Below are 15702 nucleotides of genomic sequence, written 5' to 3'. Positions count from 1 at the left end.
GTTACTTTTGTGTTTATGTGTTACAACACGGTGACCAAAAGCAACTTGTGGAAAAAGAACATATTTTGGCTTACATTTCCTGTAAGGGAGTTCTAGAATCAGGTAGGCAAAGCAGGAGGCTGAGGGATCATTTCTTCAACCTCTAACACAAAGAAAGTGAACAGGATGTGTGGCAAGTTTTTTAATTGCCAAGGGACCTCCCTCAGTGAAATACTTCCTCCAAAGTCACCTCCCCATAACCACGGACCACCTGGGAACTAAGGGTTCAGATATGTCAGGGGATGAGGGATATTTCTGTCAGTGTTCTGGGTTACGCAGGATGATTGAAGAAAGAGGATCGCTCAAGGATGAATTAAGGCCTCTCCAGCAGCAGGGAGATTCATCCTCTGTGGACTGAACGTTGAACAGCTCCCCAAAAGCATATTTATTGATTATTACACAAAAGTTGTCTTTTGGGTAAGACAAGTTTCTCAAACCAAAGTTCCTAATATAACCTATGTTTCCTGAAGGAAAGCATCACACCCCTGTAACTTTAATACTTATTGTGTACTATTTGCAGTACTCAATAATGCAAGCCATTCCAGGTATGCCAAGACTGTTTTGTGACTGTCATGTAAAGAAAGGCTGGAAAGCTCTTTCAGGAAAACAACTCTATAGAGAACAGAAAACAATCACTGTTTTCTACAATGATTTCTTCAAGGTCAAAGTACTTCTGGAAAACAGCTATTCATTCTGATGTCTATCCTAGATACAAAGATTCTACTAGAATTCCACTACACGTTTCTCTTTCAAACAACCACATTCTACTCCCTGGCCCATATAGGGTCAAGGTCATGTCATAAGCAAAATGCATGTAGCCCAACTTGAAAACATCCTATACTCTATTTCAGTCTCAGCACTGTTTAAAAGTGCAAGTCTCTTCTGAGATTCAAGGCAGTCGCTCAACTATAACCCCTTCTAAAATGAAAAACATCAAACTGTGTGTTAGCATGTAGGCAGCCTGTTTCTCGGTTGCCTGGTAACCTATGATGTCATCATGTGTCGCCGGCCAGATGTGTGGCAGATGCACCTGGCACCTGGTTCAGCTTCGAAAGAGATATAAAAAGACCAACACACCACTTTTTTGCTTTCTTGTTCTCTCTGCCTTGGTTTCTCCCCCTTTCCTGGGCACCCTTCCCCACCCCTTTCTCTCTGTCTCTCTGCTCTCATGGCTTGCTCAGGCCTTAACTCCCTTTTCTTTCCCCTCCCCCAAATCAAACTCCTCTGTATCAGATCTGTTGTATATGAGTGCCGTTTTTAATATATCCTAACACTGTGTACTGTCAACAGACAGTAGCGCAGAATACACACTACCATCCCCATAGTGAGGAACAGTAAAGTGAAGAAATTCCACAGTGTTGAACTAGCATAGTGAGGAAATACAGGACCAAAGCAAGACTAAATTCCAGCAGAGAAAATCCAGACTCTGTGCCTCCATGGCCAACATCTCTGATTCCAAAGGCTTTCGATGGCTTGGCTCATCCAGCTTTTAATTCTACAGCGTGCAACCTTCTTTGGCTGGTTCTGCTCCCTCCATGAAGCTCTCTTTGGCAGATATCTCACAGCTCTGGCATCTCAAATATATTGAGGTCTCCACCTCAGCCTTCATAGCCTCACACAATGGCCTCCCAGGCTCTTCTTGCCTCTCAGGGCCTTCTAGGAGCAGTGTTAGCACTGGACCTAAGGGGCTCTCTGAAACCATGCTTTTTTTTTTTAATTTGAAGATCATTTTATAATGTTCTTGTTTACCCTATGAGAACTTCACACAATATATTTTATCATGTTTGTTCTCTTTCCCCAATTCTTCCTAGATCCTCCCTCACCTCCCTACCTACCCAATTTCATGCTCCCTCTCTCAGTGTGTGTGTGTGTATAACAAAAACCAAAACCATAGTCTAGCTTGTGTTGATGAACTACTTCCCGAGTGTGAGGCCGCCCTTGAGTGCGGCTGACATACCTAGCATCGTTGAAGAAAATTGACTTTCTATCTCCCAGCGGCTCTAAATTGCTACCAGCTCCCTGCCCAGGGACGGGACTTCATGCCTATACCTCCTCCTCCATGCTGGGATTTTGTCTGGGTTGATCATGTGCAGACTTTATGCATGCTGTCGGTCTCAATGAGCTCATATAGTCATCTGTCCAGTTGTATCTGAAAAAAAAAAATGCTGTGTCCTTGAAGTCATCCCCCTTCTCCCACCCCTAGCTCTTACAGTAGCTCTGCCTTCTCTTCCACATGGACCCCTGAGCCTTGAAGGAGGGGTGAGATGTAGGCATCCCAGCCAAGATTAAGCATTCCAAGGTCTCTTCCTCTCTGTGTGCTGTCTAGTTGTGGGTCTCTGGGTTAATTGCCATCGACTGCAAGAAGAAGCTGTTCTGGTAAAGTCTGAGCAGTGAACTGACCTGTGAGTATAACAACGGGGCACTATGACTTGGTATAGTTTTATTGCTATAGCCACTTAGCAGAATAAGAATAGTAGGACTTAGGGCTTATGGCCTTAGGGCTTATGGCCTATTGAGTCTCTGGTTCTTGAACCAATTTAAGAAAAGTGGTTGGTTACTTCTGTGACGTTGTTGCCACAATTGCCAACCAGAGGGTTTCATGTCTTGTTAGGCAGGCCGTTATTCTTTACAGGGTCCACAGCTGGGTGAGACTGGTGATCACTTTCCTCTTCCAGTAGCGTGTATGACCTTCTAGCACTGTGAGCATTGGTCAGGAGGGATGAAGTTTCCAGTTGAGCGCCAGCTAGATGTTTCCATATTCTGTGAAACACGAATGTGGTATTTTCAGCAACTGGGCCTTACGGTCAACTTGCAGGTGCTAATCAATAGCGCTGGCCATAGCCTGGGATGTTTGGGGATGTTTATGGGATCCTATCGACTAACAACTCAAAAGCTGTAACCTGTTTCTGGTACTGAGGGTTTTATTTGTTATCATAATGTGTAGTTGGGGTGTCCCCCTCTACAGTATATTAACTCCATTTAAACTCATTTTACATGTGCACATATTTTAGGAAGATGCTGTGGAAATCAGATCCCCTTAGTGGTCTGATTACTGCTAACGAGCAGGAGTCACGTGCCAGGACACTTGCTCCCGGCCCTTCCCATCTTCCTTTCAACACCTGCACATGTTTAAGGCTGTTGGGTGTTTGCCAACCCCAGAGCAGTATTCAGGGCTCAGTGTCCCTCTCTCGTGGGGAGAGGTCAGTAGAGAGACTGACAGTGAACAGTGGGTGGCAGGGAACCTCAGCAGTGAGGCCCACAAGTGAGGGTCCAGACTGCTCCGAGGCTGTTACCTGAGGGGGGGCGGCTAGTTTGGGGGTCTTATTCAAGCCCGCTCAGCACATACCCTGAGTTGAACAGGCCAGGCTCTCTCTTGCTTTCAGGTTTGGCTCTACTGGGGACCTTGAAAGAGGTTCAGCAAGCAAGGAGGGCTCAGCGCTGAATATGTTTATTGCACAGCACAAGGATCCAGCAGAGCTCAGCCACTCAGTTATTTACAACATAGAACACTGAAGCAGATGCCCACCGCCCACGAGGACACTGTCCTGCCACGTGCAATCACGGGTGACTCCTTGCTGCCCCAGGAGGGGGTTCTGTCATGGCACTCGGAGCCTCAGCCTTCACCAGCCACACCCAGCAGGAGGAGGCCAAGCAGCAGGAACAGGAGGCTCAGAGCACTGCTTGCGCTTGATCCCCTTGTGGCCCCTGAAGAGAGGAAGCCTTTCAGATCTAGAAAAGAACACGGGAACACATACAGTGCATGGCTGCAGCAACAGAATGATGCCTGAACCCATTCTCACTAAAGCCCTCCTCTGCCTGGCTCTGAACTCAGCCCCTCTAAGGGTTGGGACCCTGCCCTCCTCGTGTGTGTAAGGTATCTGCATGCTTGTGGAGGCCAAAGGTCAACCTTGGTTGTCATTCTTCAGGCACATTTTTTTTTTTTGAGACACAAACAAACAGAAATTGTTGGTGTCAGGTGTGGTGGTACACATCTTTAATCCCAGCTCTTGGGATGCAGAGGCAGGTGGGTTCCAGGCTAGCCAGAGAGATACAGTGATATCCTGTATGTCTCAAAAGAGGAGGAGGACTGGAGGAGGGGGAGAGGAGGCAGACAAGGAGAAGGAAGGGGAGGAGGGAGACTCGAGATTGATGGAGTTCCCTGGCATAGAACCTGGTCATGCATAGACCCCGGCACATAGCATCAGGGGAGGACAGGGTCAATCACACGGGGTCACCTTCTCTGAGAGAATGGAGCCCACAGGGGAAGATTCAGGTCCCTTAGGCAGTTGATTCTTACACACAAACTGCAAGTTCAAGTGCACAGTTTCAGCAGGCTCTGTGAGTCTAGGGCCCCAATCTGGACCCGAGACCACTATGGGGTGTGCTTGCAAGGTGATTGCTTGAGATTAGAAAGAAAAAAATTAGAGTGTCCACTGTACATTTAGATGAAAGCTAGGCCAGGCAGTGGTGGCGCACGCCTTTAATCCCAGCACTTCGGAGGCAGAGGCAGGTGGATCTCTATTAGTTCATGTTCCAGGACATCCAGGGCTACACAGAGAAACCCTGTCTTGAAAAAAAAAGTTTTTATTAATAGTATGTTTATTAAAATCTACTTCAGTTCTTCTTCTGTGAACCTCCACTATTCTTTGCCATGGTAAGGGAAAAAAAAATTCCTGCTCCTAGCGGAAAACTTATTACTGGCACCTGAGATGTTATATTTATCAAAAGGTCTTCTAGATTTGGGGGCATGCCAGAGACCTTTGCCACCCACGCCTGTTACTTTTGCACATATGCGAAAAAGAAAGAAATGAAGCCAAGTTTGACAACTTGCTGCCTGTCTGAGCACTTCTCTTGCTGAACAAACAACAGGATCAACTTATCTTTCACTCTTGGAGGTGTTAGAAGCTTCTGTGCTGAGGGAAGCATTCCAGCTCAGGGTGAGACACGGACTCAGCGTTTCTGAAATCCACAGTCCACAGCCTCTGTCAGAAGGCCCCCTGAGTCCAGTGTCCCCTGCTTCTGTCCTTACACCACAAGAGCCATGCCCATCAAAGCAACGCCTCCCACGGAGCAGGTCTGGGATGGTTGAATGAAATCCTGGGTATACACCACAAGCTCAGAGCTTCATCCAGGGGCTGGGTCTACCCACTTATTTATTCATGTACTTGTTGGTTGGTTTTCTTTTAATTGTTGCCAGAGGTGCTGTTTAAAGGAAAAAAGCTGAGGGCCAGAAGGTGGCTCCAAGGATAGGAGTGCTTGCTGCTCTAGCAGAGGACCAGAGTTCTGTTCCCAGCATTCATGTCTGGTGGCCAAAACCTCCTAGCTCCGGTTCCTCAAGCCCTCTTCTGCCTTCATGGACATCTGCACGTACATGACATGCACACAGAGGCACACAGGCACACACAAATTTTTTTAAAAAATTATTGTAAAGAGAAAAGTAAAATTGTAGCTGCTCTGCCTGGGTCCATCTCATGTTCGGATTTCCACACCAGCAGTTCCCTCTTTCCCCCATGTTTGTTGCTAGAGGCTGGACCCAGGGTTTAGAATGTTCTAAATACCTAAATATGAGTGCTACTCGGGCTATCACCGAGCTACACGATAGTCAATTTTTTGCATTTCTGAAGATGGAACTCAGGGCCTGGCACGCGCTAATCAAGGGCTCTAGTGATAAGTCCCACTGCCAGCCCTTCAGGAGTTGGTGCTCGGGATCACTAATTGTTCATTCTTGAGGGCTGCTCTAGCCTGAGCTAGGGGGAAGCTTTTTTTCTTTCTCTGGGAGCACCCAGTCAGAGTGGCTGTTGGAGAATCTTAGCCTGAGGGCTGCTGGGGGAAGGCCTAACTTTGTAGGATGATATCCCTTTGTGCCCCTTCCCACCTGTAGATATTTCTTTTCACAGTATAATTATCACAAATGTCGTTTTTCATGTTGCCTTCAAAGCCATCAGTGACCTATTATGAAGGGATCTCAAACACCTTCTTACGCTTATTTGGGATTGACTTTAAAGCGTGGCCACTTCTCAACGTTATGAATAAAACTATCACACAAGAAGCCATTCTTTTCATGCTGAGAATTACTCTTACAGGAGAGGCACAGGAGTGACACCAGTGAGAGTTTTCCTCACTGAGTTTCACTGTCCTCAGATGGAGAGGCCACGGATGGCCGATTCATGAACTGTAATGGAAGCCAATGAGGTGAGTGTCCGGAACACACTGATTAAGAATCCAGTCAGCACAACCGCAGGGATGGCCCTTCTTATCCCACAGACATCAGCTGGAGATGGCACCCCCTGTTGCTGTCACCCAGAGGGTCGGGGCAGGCAGTGCAGCTGGGGCCCTGCTCTGATACTGCCGGTCCTGACTGAACGGCCCGGGGCGGAGGAGGAAGGGACGTCTGGTGGAGGGGTTCAGAGGCATGAACAAGGCTCCGGGATTTCATTTCATTCAGTGTTCGTTGGGCACCGTGCACAGCTAAATCACCCGGGAGTGACAGAGGTGGGGTGGGCGAGCGAGGGGGGCGGGGGCGCGGCGGCACTGGGCTGAAGGGTCAGCCTTCACTGGCTATGCCTCCCCTGGAAGTCCAAACCCGCTCCTGTTTAGGGAAGGAAGGCTGTGGCACACCAGCTTGAAATGCGGCAGCCCCTCCCTTCCTGCTCCGTGCTGTCCTCGTGGCCCCAGTGTTTGGACGCCACCAGTGACCTACTCAGCTCACTTAGCCTCCGGTTAACTCTGCTCTGCACCTTGCAGCCCCTGGGACCCCCAAGGCTCTGGGACGCTGCTCGCAAACCACCGTGGATCCAGCAAGTCCCTCCAAGGAAACTAAATAACGATAATAAGTTCGCGGCGGCCTCAAAATGGCTGGAGCCTTGTTGAGCGGTGCATGGATCTAATTTGCTCATTTCAATGTTTCCTGGCACACGCAGACCTTCTGTGGAGTGGTGTGCCAACCACTAACAACAAAGACACAAGTGTACACGTGTGTGCGGTAGAAGTGTGTTGGGGGCGGGGTTGGGGGTGGCGTGCGGGTGGGGAGGGTGCACTTACCACAGTGGCCAAACGTTTGGCGTGGAAGACAGTACAGGGCTGAGAAGATGCACCTGCAGAGGCGGCAGCCGTGCAAGGTCCAGGCGCCATGCCCCAGGGCGCCACAGTCTCTGCAAAGGCCAGGGCAGGTCAGCTTCCTGTCAGTGTGCCCCTCCCTCCCGGGCCAGTTCCCGCCCAGCCCACTTGTGCTCCACCCACCTGCGCCTCTGGTCGTGCTCGCAGTAGCGGCCCGTGAAGTGCTCGGGGCACACGCAGAAACTGCCCAGAACGCAGGTGCCTCCATTGTGGCAGCAGCGGGACCCAGGGACCACACCTGCGGGGTGACCTGGGTCATCAGCGGTGCTGGCCTCAGGAGTCTGGCAAGTCCCCTCCCTCGGAGGGCGGGGCACCACAGCCTGGGAGGGGACCATGCCTGCTGGGTGTGTTTGCTAGGTAAATCCCACTCTTTAGTCGGAGGCTGAACAACAAGCTAGCAGGAATGTGGGCGGGGTCCGGGACAGCCCTTGACACCCTCCAAGTTGTTTCTTCTCTCGCTTTCTCCCCCTTCCTCCGCTAAAGTCGGCCTGTGAATCTGTGGACAGTGATTAACCACAGGCCCCCCAGGCGGGACCACCCGTGGGTGTGATGTCCCCAGCCCCGCCCGGAACCCCTGGGCGTGCTGGAGCTGCCTGGCCGTCAGGGAGAAGCCTGTTGTCCTGGTTACAGAGCAAAGCTGCTGCGTTTGCCAATGCAACCGTGAAACTGCAGAGTTCGCGTCATTAAAATTTCCTTTGCACTTTTTTTTTTTAATTAAACTTGAAGGTGAAAAGATGCTCTTGGCGGTGTTCCCTTTCCACCCTGATTTTCACCACTTGTTTGTCCAGTCCCAGCACTGGGGATCCACTGACAGACCCAACACTTACTCTCTCCAAAAGTCCTGGCGTGGGGAGGGGAATCTCGTGGGCGCCACCCCTGCTGGCTGCCGTTCTCTCTACTGGAATTAGTCAGGGTCCCGTCCAGTGGCGTCCCCGAGAGCTTTGAAGATAGGATATTGCTGACTTCAACGCTGGCACCGTCTTGTTTGCTCCGGGAGCCTTTGAAGGACAACAACGTTTAAGAGACTAATAATGACCGAGAAAAGGACATTCTACGCCTTAGAACTGATAAAAAGTTACCTACTGTTTCCCATTTGGATGATCTGTAATGCTATAGTCATCAGGAACAGAGTCCTAGAATATTTAAAAGAAATCATTGAAGATTCAAGTGTACACTCAGCATAAGCAAAATTCACACGTCAATCATAATGTACAAAATATAGCACGTTTATAACTTAATAAAAATTCCAAGCATCTGCAATCATTGTAGCATTTTGTAGATTTTTAAAATGCCATCGCAGTTTAGAGAGGTTTCTTTTTCTTGCTCTCTTTCTCTTTTTATTTCAATTTTTATTTATTCATTTTACATCCCTGTTGTAGCCCCCTCCCTCCTCTCCTCCAGGCCCAACCCTCTCTCCCTCCCTGTCCTCCTCCCCTACTTCTCAAAGAAGGGACACCTCCCTACCCACCCACCTCAGCATATCAAGTCCAATGAGGACTAAGATTAAAAAAACAAAAACAAAAAAACAGCCTGAGGCTTCTAACCCCCTAGCCTCACTTCCTGTGGGACTTATGTCCTTACCTGGTGTGGTGCCTTTTCAAACCAGCAGCTGGGATTGTTGAATCCCATCTCATCTGTGCTTGGGGATCGATGGTCACAAAAGCTGAAACTCAGTGCCCTGGCCCTGGAGGGATGTTTACTCCAGATCTTGCAGTCCCTAGAGCAGTCACGGAATGCACAAGCTTGCAAGAGGGGGTGTCCCTGTCCTCTGCCTGGAGCAGGAGACCTCAGGGCTGAAGGAAGAGCTGTGAGAGTCCAGGTGCTGAAGACCCCTCAGGTCAGGGCTGCTGTGCCATTCAGCCTTGAAGTGCGGTCCCCTAGAGAGTCCTGGCTGAGGAGGAGGAGGAAACAGGCTGCCTGCCTCCCCGGTGCTATTTACAGTGATGACAACAGCAGGGTGGCCAATCCCTGATGTCAACCAAGAGGAACTAAGGCAACAGCCCCCCCCCCCAACCTCACCAGAAAACAAACAAGAAACTGAAAAGGCTGGCACCCCAACATGACCAAAGAGCTTTGGCAAGAGATAGAAGCAGAGACTTTCTATTGTATAGCCCTTGGACTGAGAGATTTGAAGGGCTCAGTTAGAGAGGGGAGCTGGGCAGTGGGACATAGCAGCTGAGGATGCTTCCATATGTCCTGCTGCTGAGCAGGAAGGCAAAGAGGGACCCTGCAGGCTCGGCATCCTTGGGGGAGGGGGGTATCTGCTTCCACACATGGAGACTCTGCCCTCTGCCCTCCTCTGCCCTCCTCTGCCCTGCACAGCGCTCTCTGGGTGACTTCTTCCTCCTTTCTGTCAGAGCTGAGGAGGCCGAACCTCCCGTGCTTAAGCCCTCTGCCCAGTAGATCACTGAGGAAAAGAACATGCAGGCGTTATGATGAGCCCACAGCCCATCTGAGCACGCTCCCTCCTGCCAGAGCCGAGATGCCACAGCCTGAATCACTGGAGTGGGTGACCTGGGGCTTCTGCTGAGACAGGAGCCCTGTCTGTATCATAAGAGGGGACACTGAGCAACAGGTGTGAGAAGTTCTTCTACGACTTTAAGGTAGAAACTCATTTCTTAAAAATGTTGTTTCCTCTGAGGTTGAAAAAATGCTGGGCACTAATTTGATTTATTTTTCCTTTAAATATAAGCTTCATCAAAGAGGCTGTTAAGCCAGGAAGGAATTAATTGGTGAGCCTCCCTAGCCTCTGACCTCCCAGTGAAAGGATCTGTGAGGTTCCCGACAAAATAAATAAATAAATAAATAAATTGGCAAACGAAGTAGGCAAGATGCACAGAGAGGATGGTGCCTCAGGACTTCCGGGAGACAAAAGTGCACCTTTCAATGTTACGTTTATTACTGGTGAAATACTCAGCTCAATCACACGTACAAAACAAATACATTTTATAGCTTTAAATCTATACAAACTTTCACATGAGCTAAATGATTGTATATTTTAAAAGTATAAGATTAGAGAGATGGTTCAGCAGTTAAGAGCAATTGCCCTTGCAGAGGATCTGAGTTTGATTCCCATTCCCACATGGCTGTTCATAACTCCAGGGGATTCAAACTCTCTTCCAATGTCCACAGGCACCAGGCAAGCATGTGGTGCACAGACATGCAGACAAGCAAAATATTCATACACATAAAATGAAATAAATCTTTAAAAAGTCATTCTTAAGCTAAAAGAGTGAATGTATTTCTCTGTATAAACAAGTTTTAAAATGGTCATTGTACAGACTGCTATGGGAATTTCCTCATAATACTCAAACTTAAAGAAACTATATGAAATTTTATCTTTTCCACGTGATTTCTTTTACTAAAATTTTCATAGTTGTACATTTCAAAGCATCCACGAGAGCTGGGAAATTGATCCAGTAAATTCAGACTCACTCCATAAGTGTGACCCTGGCCAATCCCATTTCCTCCTGGGCTTAAACTTCCATGGAGTCACAAAGAGCAATTCCCAGACACTGTGGCACCCACATGTCTGTCTTGCTGTTGTTCACCTGTGGCTCATTTGCTTGATAGGCAGGAGCCAAACCTCCTGAGCCGCATGTCCACTGCTCAGATGAGGCTTGGAAAACCTACACTTCATCAGCGGAGACTGTAGATAAAAGAAAGAAATGCCTGGCCTGCAGACAGAAGAGAGAGACAAGGAGCAGCCTGGGATGCCCCATCTCTAGGGCTTACCTCAGCCCAGGGGCCTGAGGAGCATCAGAGAGAGGCCCTGGGTGACAGAACTGTTGATAAACTTTCTCACTATACTGTCACTTGCTCTGCAGCAGGCCTTTGTGGCCCAGGATGAGCCATTTACTCCCCATCAAAGGAGGAGTTTGGCATGTCACCCCAGTCAGAGCTGCTGCATGTCTGCCACCAAGGAGACCCAGCAGGCAGGCTGATTGGGAGAGGGAGAGAGGACCTCTCTCCTGTTATCAGCTGTAGAAGATAAGACTGGAGCCACCAATCCCACCTCCTGGGGGGCACTCTAATTCATGCAGCCTGTGGGAACCAGGACCTCCCTGGCCCAGGATAGGATGGCAGGCTGTCCCTTGTGCTCTGCTCAGCACCCAAAACTATCACTGAGGAAATGACCTGATACAGACAGGCGTGAAGGCTTCTCTGAGAATGGCTTAGAGCTGCTTGGGTTCAGAGGGGAGGAAAATGTGGCTGATCCAAACTCCTGGCTGCTTGGCTGAGCCACTCTGTCTGTCTGGTCTCTTCTCCTAGCTGCATCATGGGAGTGAAGCCGTATTGTGTTTTGTGAGAGAGAAAGAGAGAGAGAGAGTATGTGTATATGTGTGTGTGTGTCACTGAGCCCAGAGCTTTATGCCCTGCCCAGGTACTCTTCTGCCCGTGTCTGTCTTTTTGTGCTTGGCTGACTTCAGGCTGCAGAATGCTGCGAGGTTCATGGATGTTGCTGTGTGCATCAGAGCCTTGCTGCTCTCTGACTCTGTGTTTCTACAGTGTTTCATGTGTCCAGCATCTGTGGATGGACTCTTGGCTATTCCTACAGTTAGTAGAATATAGAAGCTGGACAGCTGTCTACATGCCAGTGAGGGGGAACCAAACCTTCTGGAATGTTGGTCAAGGACTTCCAGCCTTTAAATGTGAGAAAATCAGCTTTGAGCATTTGCGTTGCCCAGGCCAGGATTTCTCATTTACATTTTCTTTTTTGTGCTGGGACAATACTCGGGTCATCTGCATATTGAGCAACACCCCAGCCATGTTTTCCCATTATTCTTATAATAATTTAGTAATTTCTATCAGGCCCAGAGTGTGCTACTACTCATGGTCTTTCTGGAAGTACAGGCAGCTCTCCTTTTCCTCAGGATGCTCCACAGACATGTTCATTCACCAGAAGAACCTTGCTGACAACCCTCTCCTGCAATGACATTAGCCCAAGAGATGATCTTTAAATCAAATAGCCCATCTGGACTGTTCTAGATGTAACCCTGTTCGGGGAAGAGTAGGGATGGGAGAAAACTACATCAATTAGCATATAAAAGAATCCAGTTGACAACATCTGGAAACCCTTCTCAACCTAGGCTTCAAAGCTCTCAGCAAGTCCACCAAAACCAGGAACAAGACAAGGTTGTTCACTCCCCCAAGTCCCATTCACCATGGTACTTGAAGTATTAGCTACAGCAATATGACAAGAGGAAGAAGTACAGGAAAGGAAGAAGTCAAACATTTTTATTTGCAGATGATACAGTTCTATAAAGGCCACACCAGAAGTCCCGAACACATTATGTGATGTAGTATGATACAAAAATAACACATAAAAATCAGCAGTCTTCCTCTATATCAACCACAAAGAAGTCAGTAAAACAATCCATTCACAAACTTTAAAAAAAAAAAAATCTAAGAATAAATATAACTGACGAAGTGAAAGAGCTATACAATGAAAACTTTAGCACACTAAAAAAAAAAAAGAAGTTGAGGAAGACACCAGAAGATGGAATGATGCCCCATGCTCATGGGTTCACGGGATTAATGTTGTGAAAATGGTCACCCTTCACAAAGCAATCTATATACACACTGAAAACAATCTCCACCAAACTCTCAATCTCAATGCTATTCTTTACAGAAATTGAAAATAAACAAAACAACAGCAACAACAACAACAACAACAACAAAATGAAACTCAGGATTCATGGAGAAACACAAAAGCTCCTGGATAGCTGAAATAATCCTGAACAATAAAAAACACTAACAGAGGAATTACTGTCCCTGATTTCAAGATACACTATAAGGTTTATAGTTACAAAAACAAACAAAAAAACAAAACCAACATGGTATTGCATACAAACAGACACACTAATTAATGAGATGGAATTGAGGACCAAGATGTAAGCCCCCACTCCTATAGCCACCTGACTTTTTTTTTTTTTAACAAAAAGACCAAAAAATACACACTAGACAAACTACTGCCTCTTTAACAAATCAGGATGGTGAAAGTGGATCTCTACATGGAGAAGAATGTGTTAGATCCAGTGAAGGCTGGAAGAAGGGTCAGGACCCCCGGAGCTGAAGTTACAAGTGGTTGGTTGTGAGTTTCCCAATGTAGGTGCTGGGAACGTACTCCAGTCCTCTGCAAAACAGCAAGCACCCTTCACCTTTGAATTGTCTCTGCAACCATTTTTGTTTTGCTTTAGATGATTTATTGTTATTTTATCTGCATTGGTGTGTCTCTGTGTGAGAGTGTCAGATGCCCCAGAATTGGAGTTACAGACAGGTGTGGGTGCGGGGAATTGAACCTAGGACCTCGGCAAGCGCACCCAGTGCTTTTAACCACTGAGCCATCTCTCCAGCAATTTCTCAAACAAGAGAACACCTTAACGGCTGCTACAGCAGACTAATGTGAGATGCAATCTCAGTGTAGTTTTCTTTAATTTTTTATTTAACTTTTATTAATTACACTTTATTCATTTTGTATCCCCCCATAAGCCCCTCCCTCCTTCCCTCCCGGTCCCACCCTCCCCCGTCCCACCCTTCCCCCCCCCCTCAGTGTAGTTTTAATTTGTGTTAAGGATGCTAAGTGCATTTACCATCATTTGAACATCACCTTTTGAGAACTGTTTGCTCATTCATTGAGCCCAATTTATTCACTTGATTGCTTGATTTCTTGTTGCAAGTTTTTTGAGTTCTCTGTATATTCTAGACATTACTCCTCTGTCAGATGTGAGCTGGCATAGCTGTTCTCTCATTTTATAGGCTCTATCTCTACCTGCTTAGTTCCCTCACTGTTTGCACACCTGCTTATTTCAGAAAATCCCATTTGTAAATTGTTGACATTATTCCTCGAGTGACTATTCAGAAAACCCTTGCCTATGCTGGCATTTTTTTGTGCTTCCCTTCTCCTACTGTTTCTCTCTAACAGTGTCCCAGGTCCAGGGTTCATATTGATCCCTGGTCCATTTGGGTTTGATTTTTGTGCAGAGATCTGGTTTCACTCTCCTCCCTGTAGCTAACCAATGTTCCTAGTGTTATTAAAGAGAATGCAGTTTTAGCAATCTTTATTTTTTATGTTTTCATCATAAATCAGGTGGCTCAAGCTGTTTTTCTTTCTGTGTCCTCCATACTGTTCTGTTGATGTAGATGTCCAATTTTATGTCAGTGCCCTACTGCCCTTGTTGCTATAGATCTGTAATATAAGTTGAAATCCAAAGTTTTCCAGCTACCTCCAGCTTCTTGTTTGCTTGTTTGCTTGCTTGTTTGCTTGTTTGTTTGTTTTTGCTTCAAACTACTTTGGCTATCTGGACTTTTTGTGCTTCCTCAAGAATTTCAAGATTGCTTCTCTATTGAAGAATGATGTTGAATTTTGATAGTGATCATAGTGAATCTATTGATTGACTTTGATGGTATAGCCTTTTTCACAATATTAATGCTTTCAATCTATGAGCATAAGAGGTCTTTCCATATTCTAGTGCCTTGTTTGGTTTCATTCATCATTTCCCTATTTAGTTTATTCAAATACATTTTATGGTTTTTAGGCAATGAGAATGTTTTCCTAATTTCTTTCTCAACTCTTTGTTATTGGTATACAGACAGCTATTTGCATATATGTTAACATATTATATTAATTTAAGGTGGTTATAGTTGATATGAAAACATGCTAGTTTAATTTTATTTACTGCTTTCATGTTGATAGTGTTGACCCATTTTAAGAGTTTTCTGGTGAAGTCTTTTTATTTGTTTTGGCTTTTTGTCTTTGGAGACAGGGTTTCTTTGTGTGCCTTAGCTGTCCTGGAAACAGCTCTGTAGACCAGGCTGGCCTCTAGCTCACGGATCTGCCTGCCTTTACCTTCCGAGTGCTGGGATTAAAGGTGCGTGCCACCATTGGATCAAGTCTTTACTGAAAAATATCATCTAAAAATCAGGACTCTGACTTCTTATGTGAATCCCTTTTATATTCTCTTGACATACTGCTCTAGCAAAGACTTAAGGATGGTGTTGAGTAGGAGCAAAGAGAGCAGAAACCTAGATACTTCTGACTTTGGTGAAGAGTCCCCATGCACTACAATGTGACTTACGGGCTTCTCATATGTACTCTTTACTGTGTCGAGATATGTTCTTTCTATTCTGAGTTTCTTCACAGCCTTCGTTGTAAGCCAGTGCTAGATTTTGTTAAGGCCCCGTGACCTAGTTTCTTCAGAAGAGGCTCTACCCTAAATATTCTACAACCTTTTCCGAGTAGTGCCACTGGCAGTCAAGGACAGGAGCCTATGGGGAAATTTTTATTCCTAACCATAACAATTAGCTAATTAGAGTTCCTGACATTTGCTTGACAAGAAATCTTGGTTGTAATTTGCATAATACTGAAGTTATTAAATGTATCATGTTAGTGTCCCTGAAGGGGAATTCTAGGTAACTCATCTCATAAATTACGATTTGCGCAAGAATGTGTTTTGAGTCCCTGTAATTGTTTTTCTGTGTTATTTTGTGTCTAAAAGAGGAGGCAAGAATTAATTATTCTGGAAGTCCTAAAGCTAACTGAGAAGT

General features: G+C 46.5%; 1 protein-coding gene across 1 annotated transcript; it reads right to left on the bottom strand.

Annotated features, from left to right (window-relative positions):
• Nucleotides 1–2064: 2064 nt before the first annotated feature.
• On the bottom strand, nt 2065–9077 carry LOC129677586 (cryptic protein-like). The gene is made up of 8 exons (XM_055608237.1): nt 8737–9077; nt 8239–8288; nt 7983–8153; nt 7279–7393; nt 7081–7190; nt 3386–3768; nt 2598–2799; nt 2065–2188 (listed from the first exon to the last, which is right to left on the bottom strand). Exons 1-6 carry the CDS (start codon nt 8787–8789, stop codon nt 3653–3655), a joined length of 615 nt encoding a protein of 204 aa, XP_055464212.1. The 5' UTR covers nt 8790–9077; the 3' UTR covers nt 2065–2188; nt 2598–2799; nt 3386–3652.
• Between the last annotated feature and the right edge of the window lie 6625 nt (nt 9078–15702).

This window comes from Psammomys obesus, unplaced genomic scaffold, assembly GCF_907164565.1.
Source record: "Psammomys obesus unplaced genomic scaffold, mPsaObe1.curated_primary_1811, whole genome shotgun sequence".
Lineage (NCBI taxonomy): Eukaryota > Metazoa > Chordata > Mammalia > Rodentia > Muridae > Psammomys > Psammomys obesus.
This window is presented reverse-complemented; position numbering and strand designations above follow the sequence as displayed.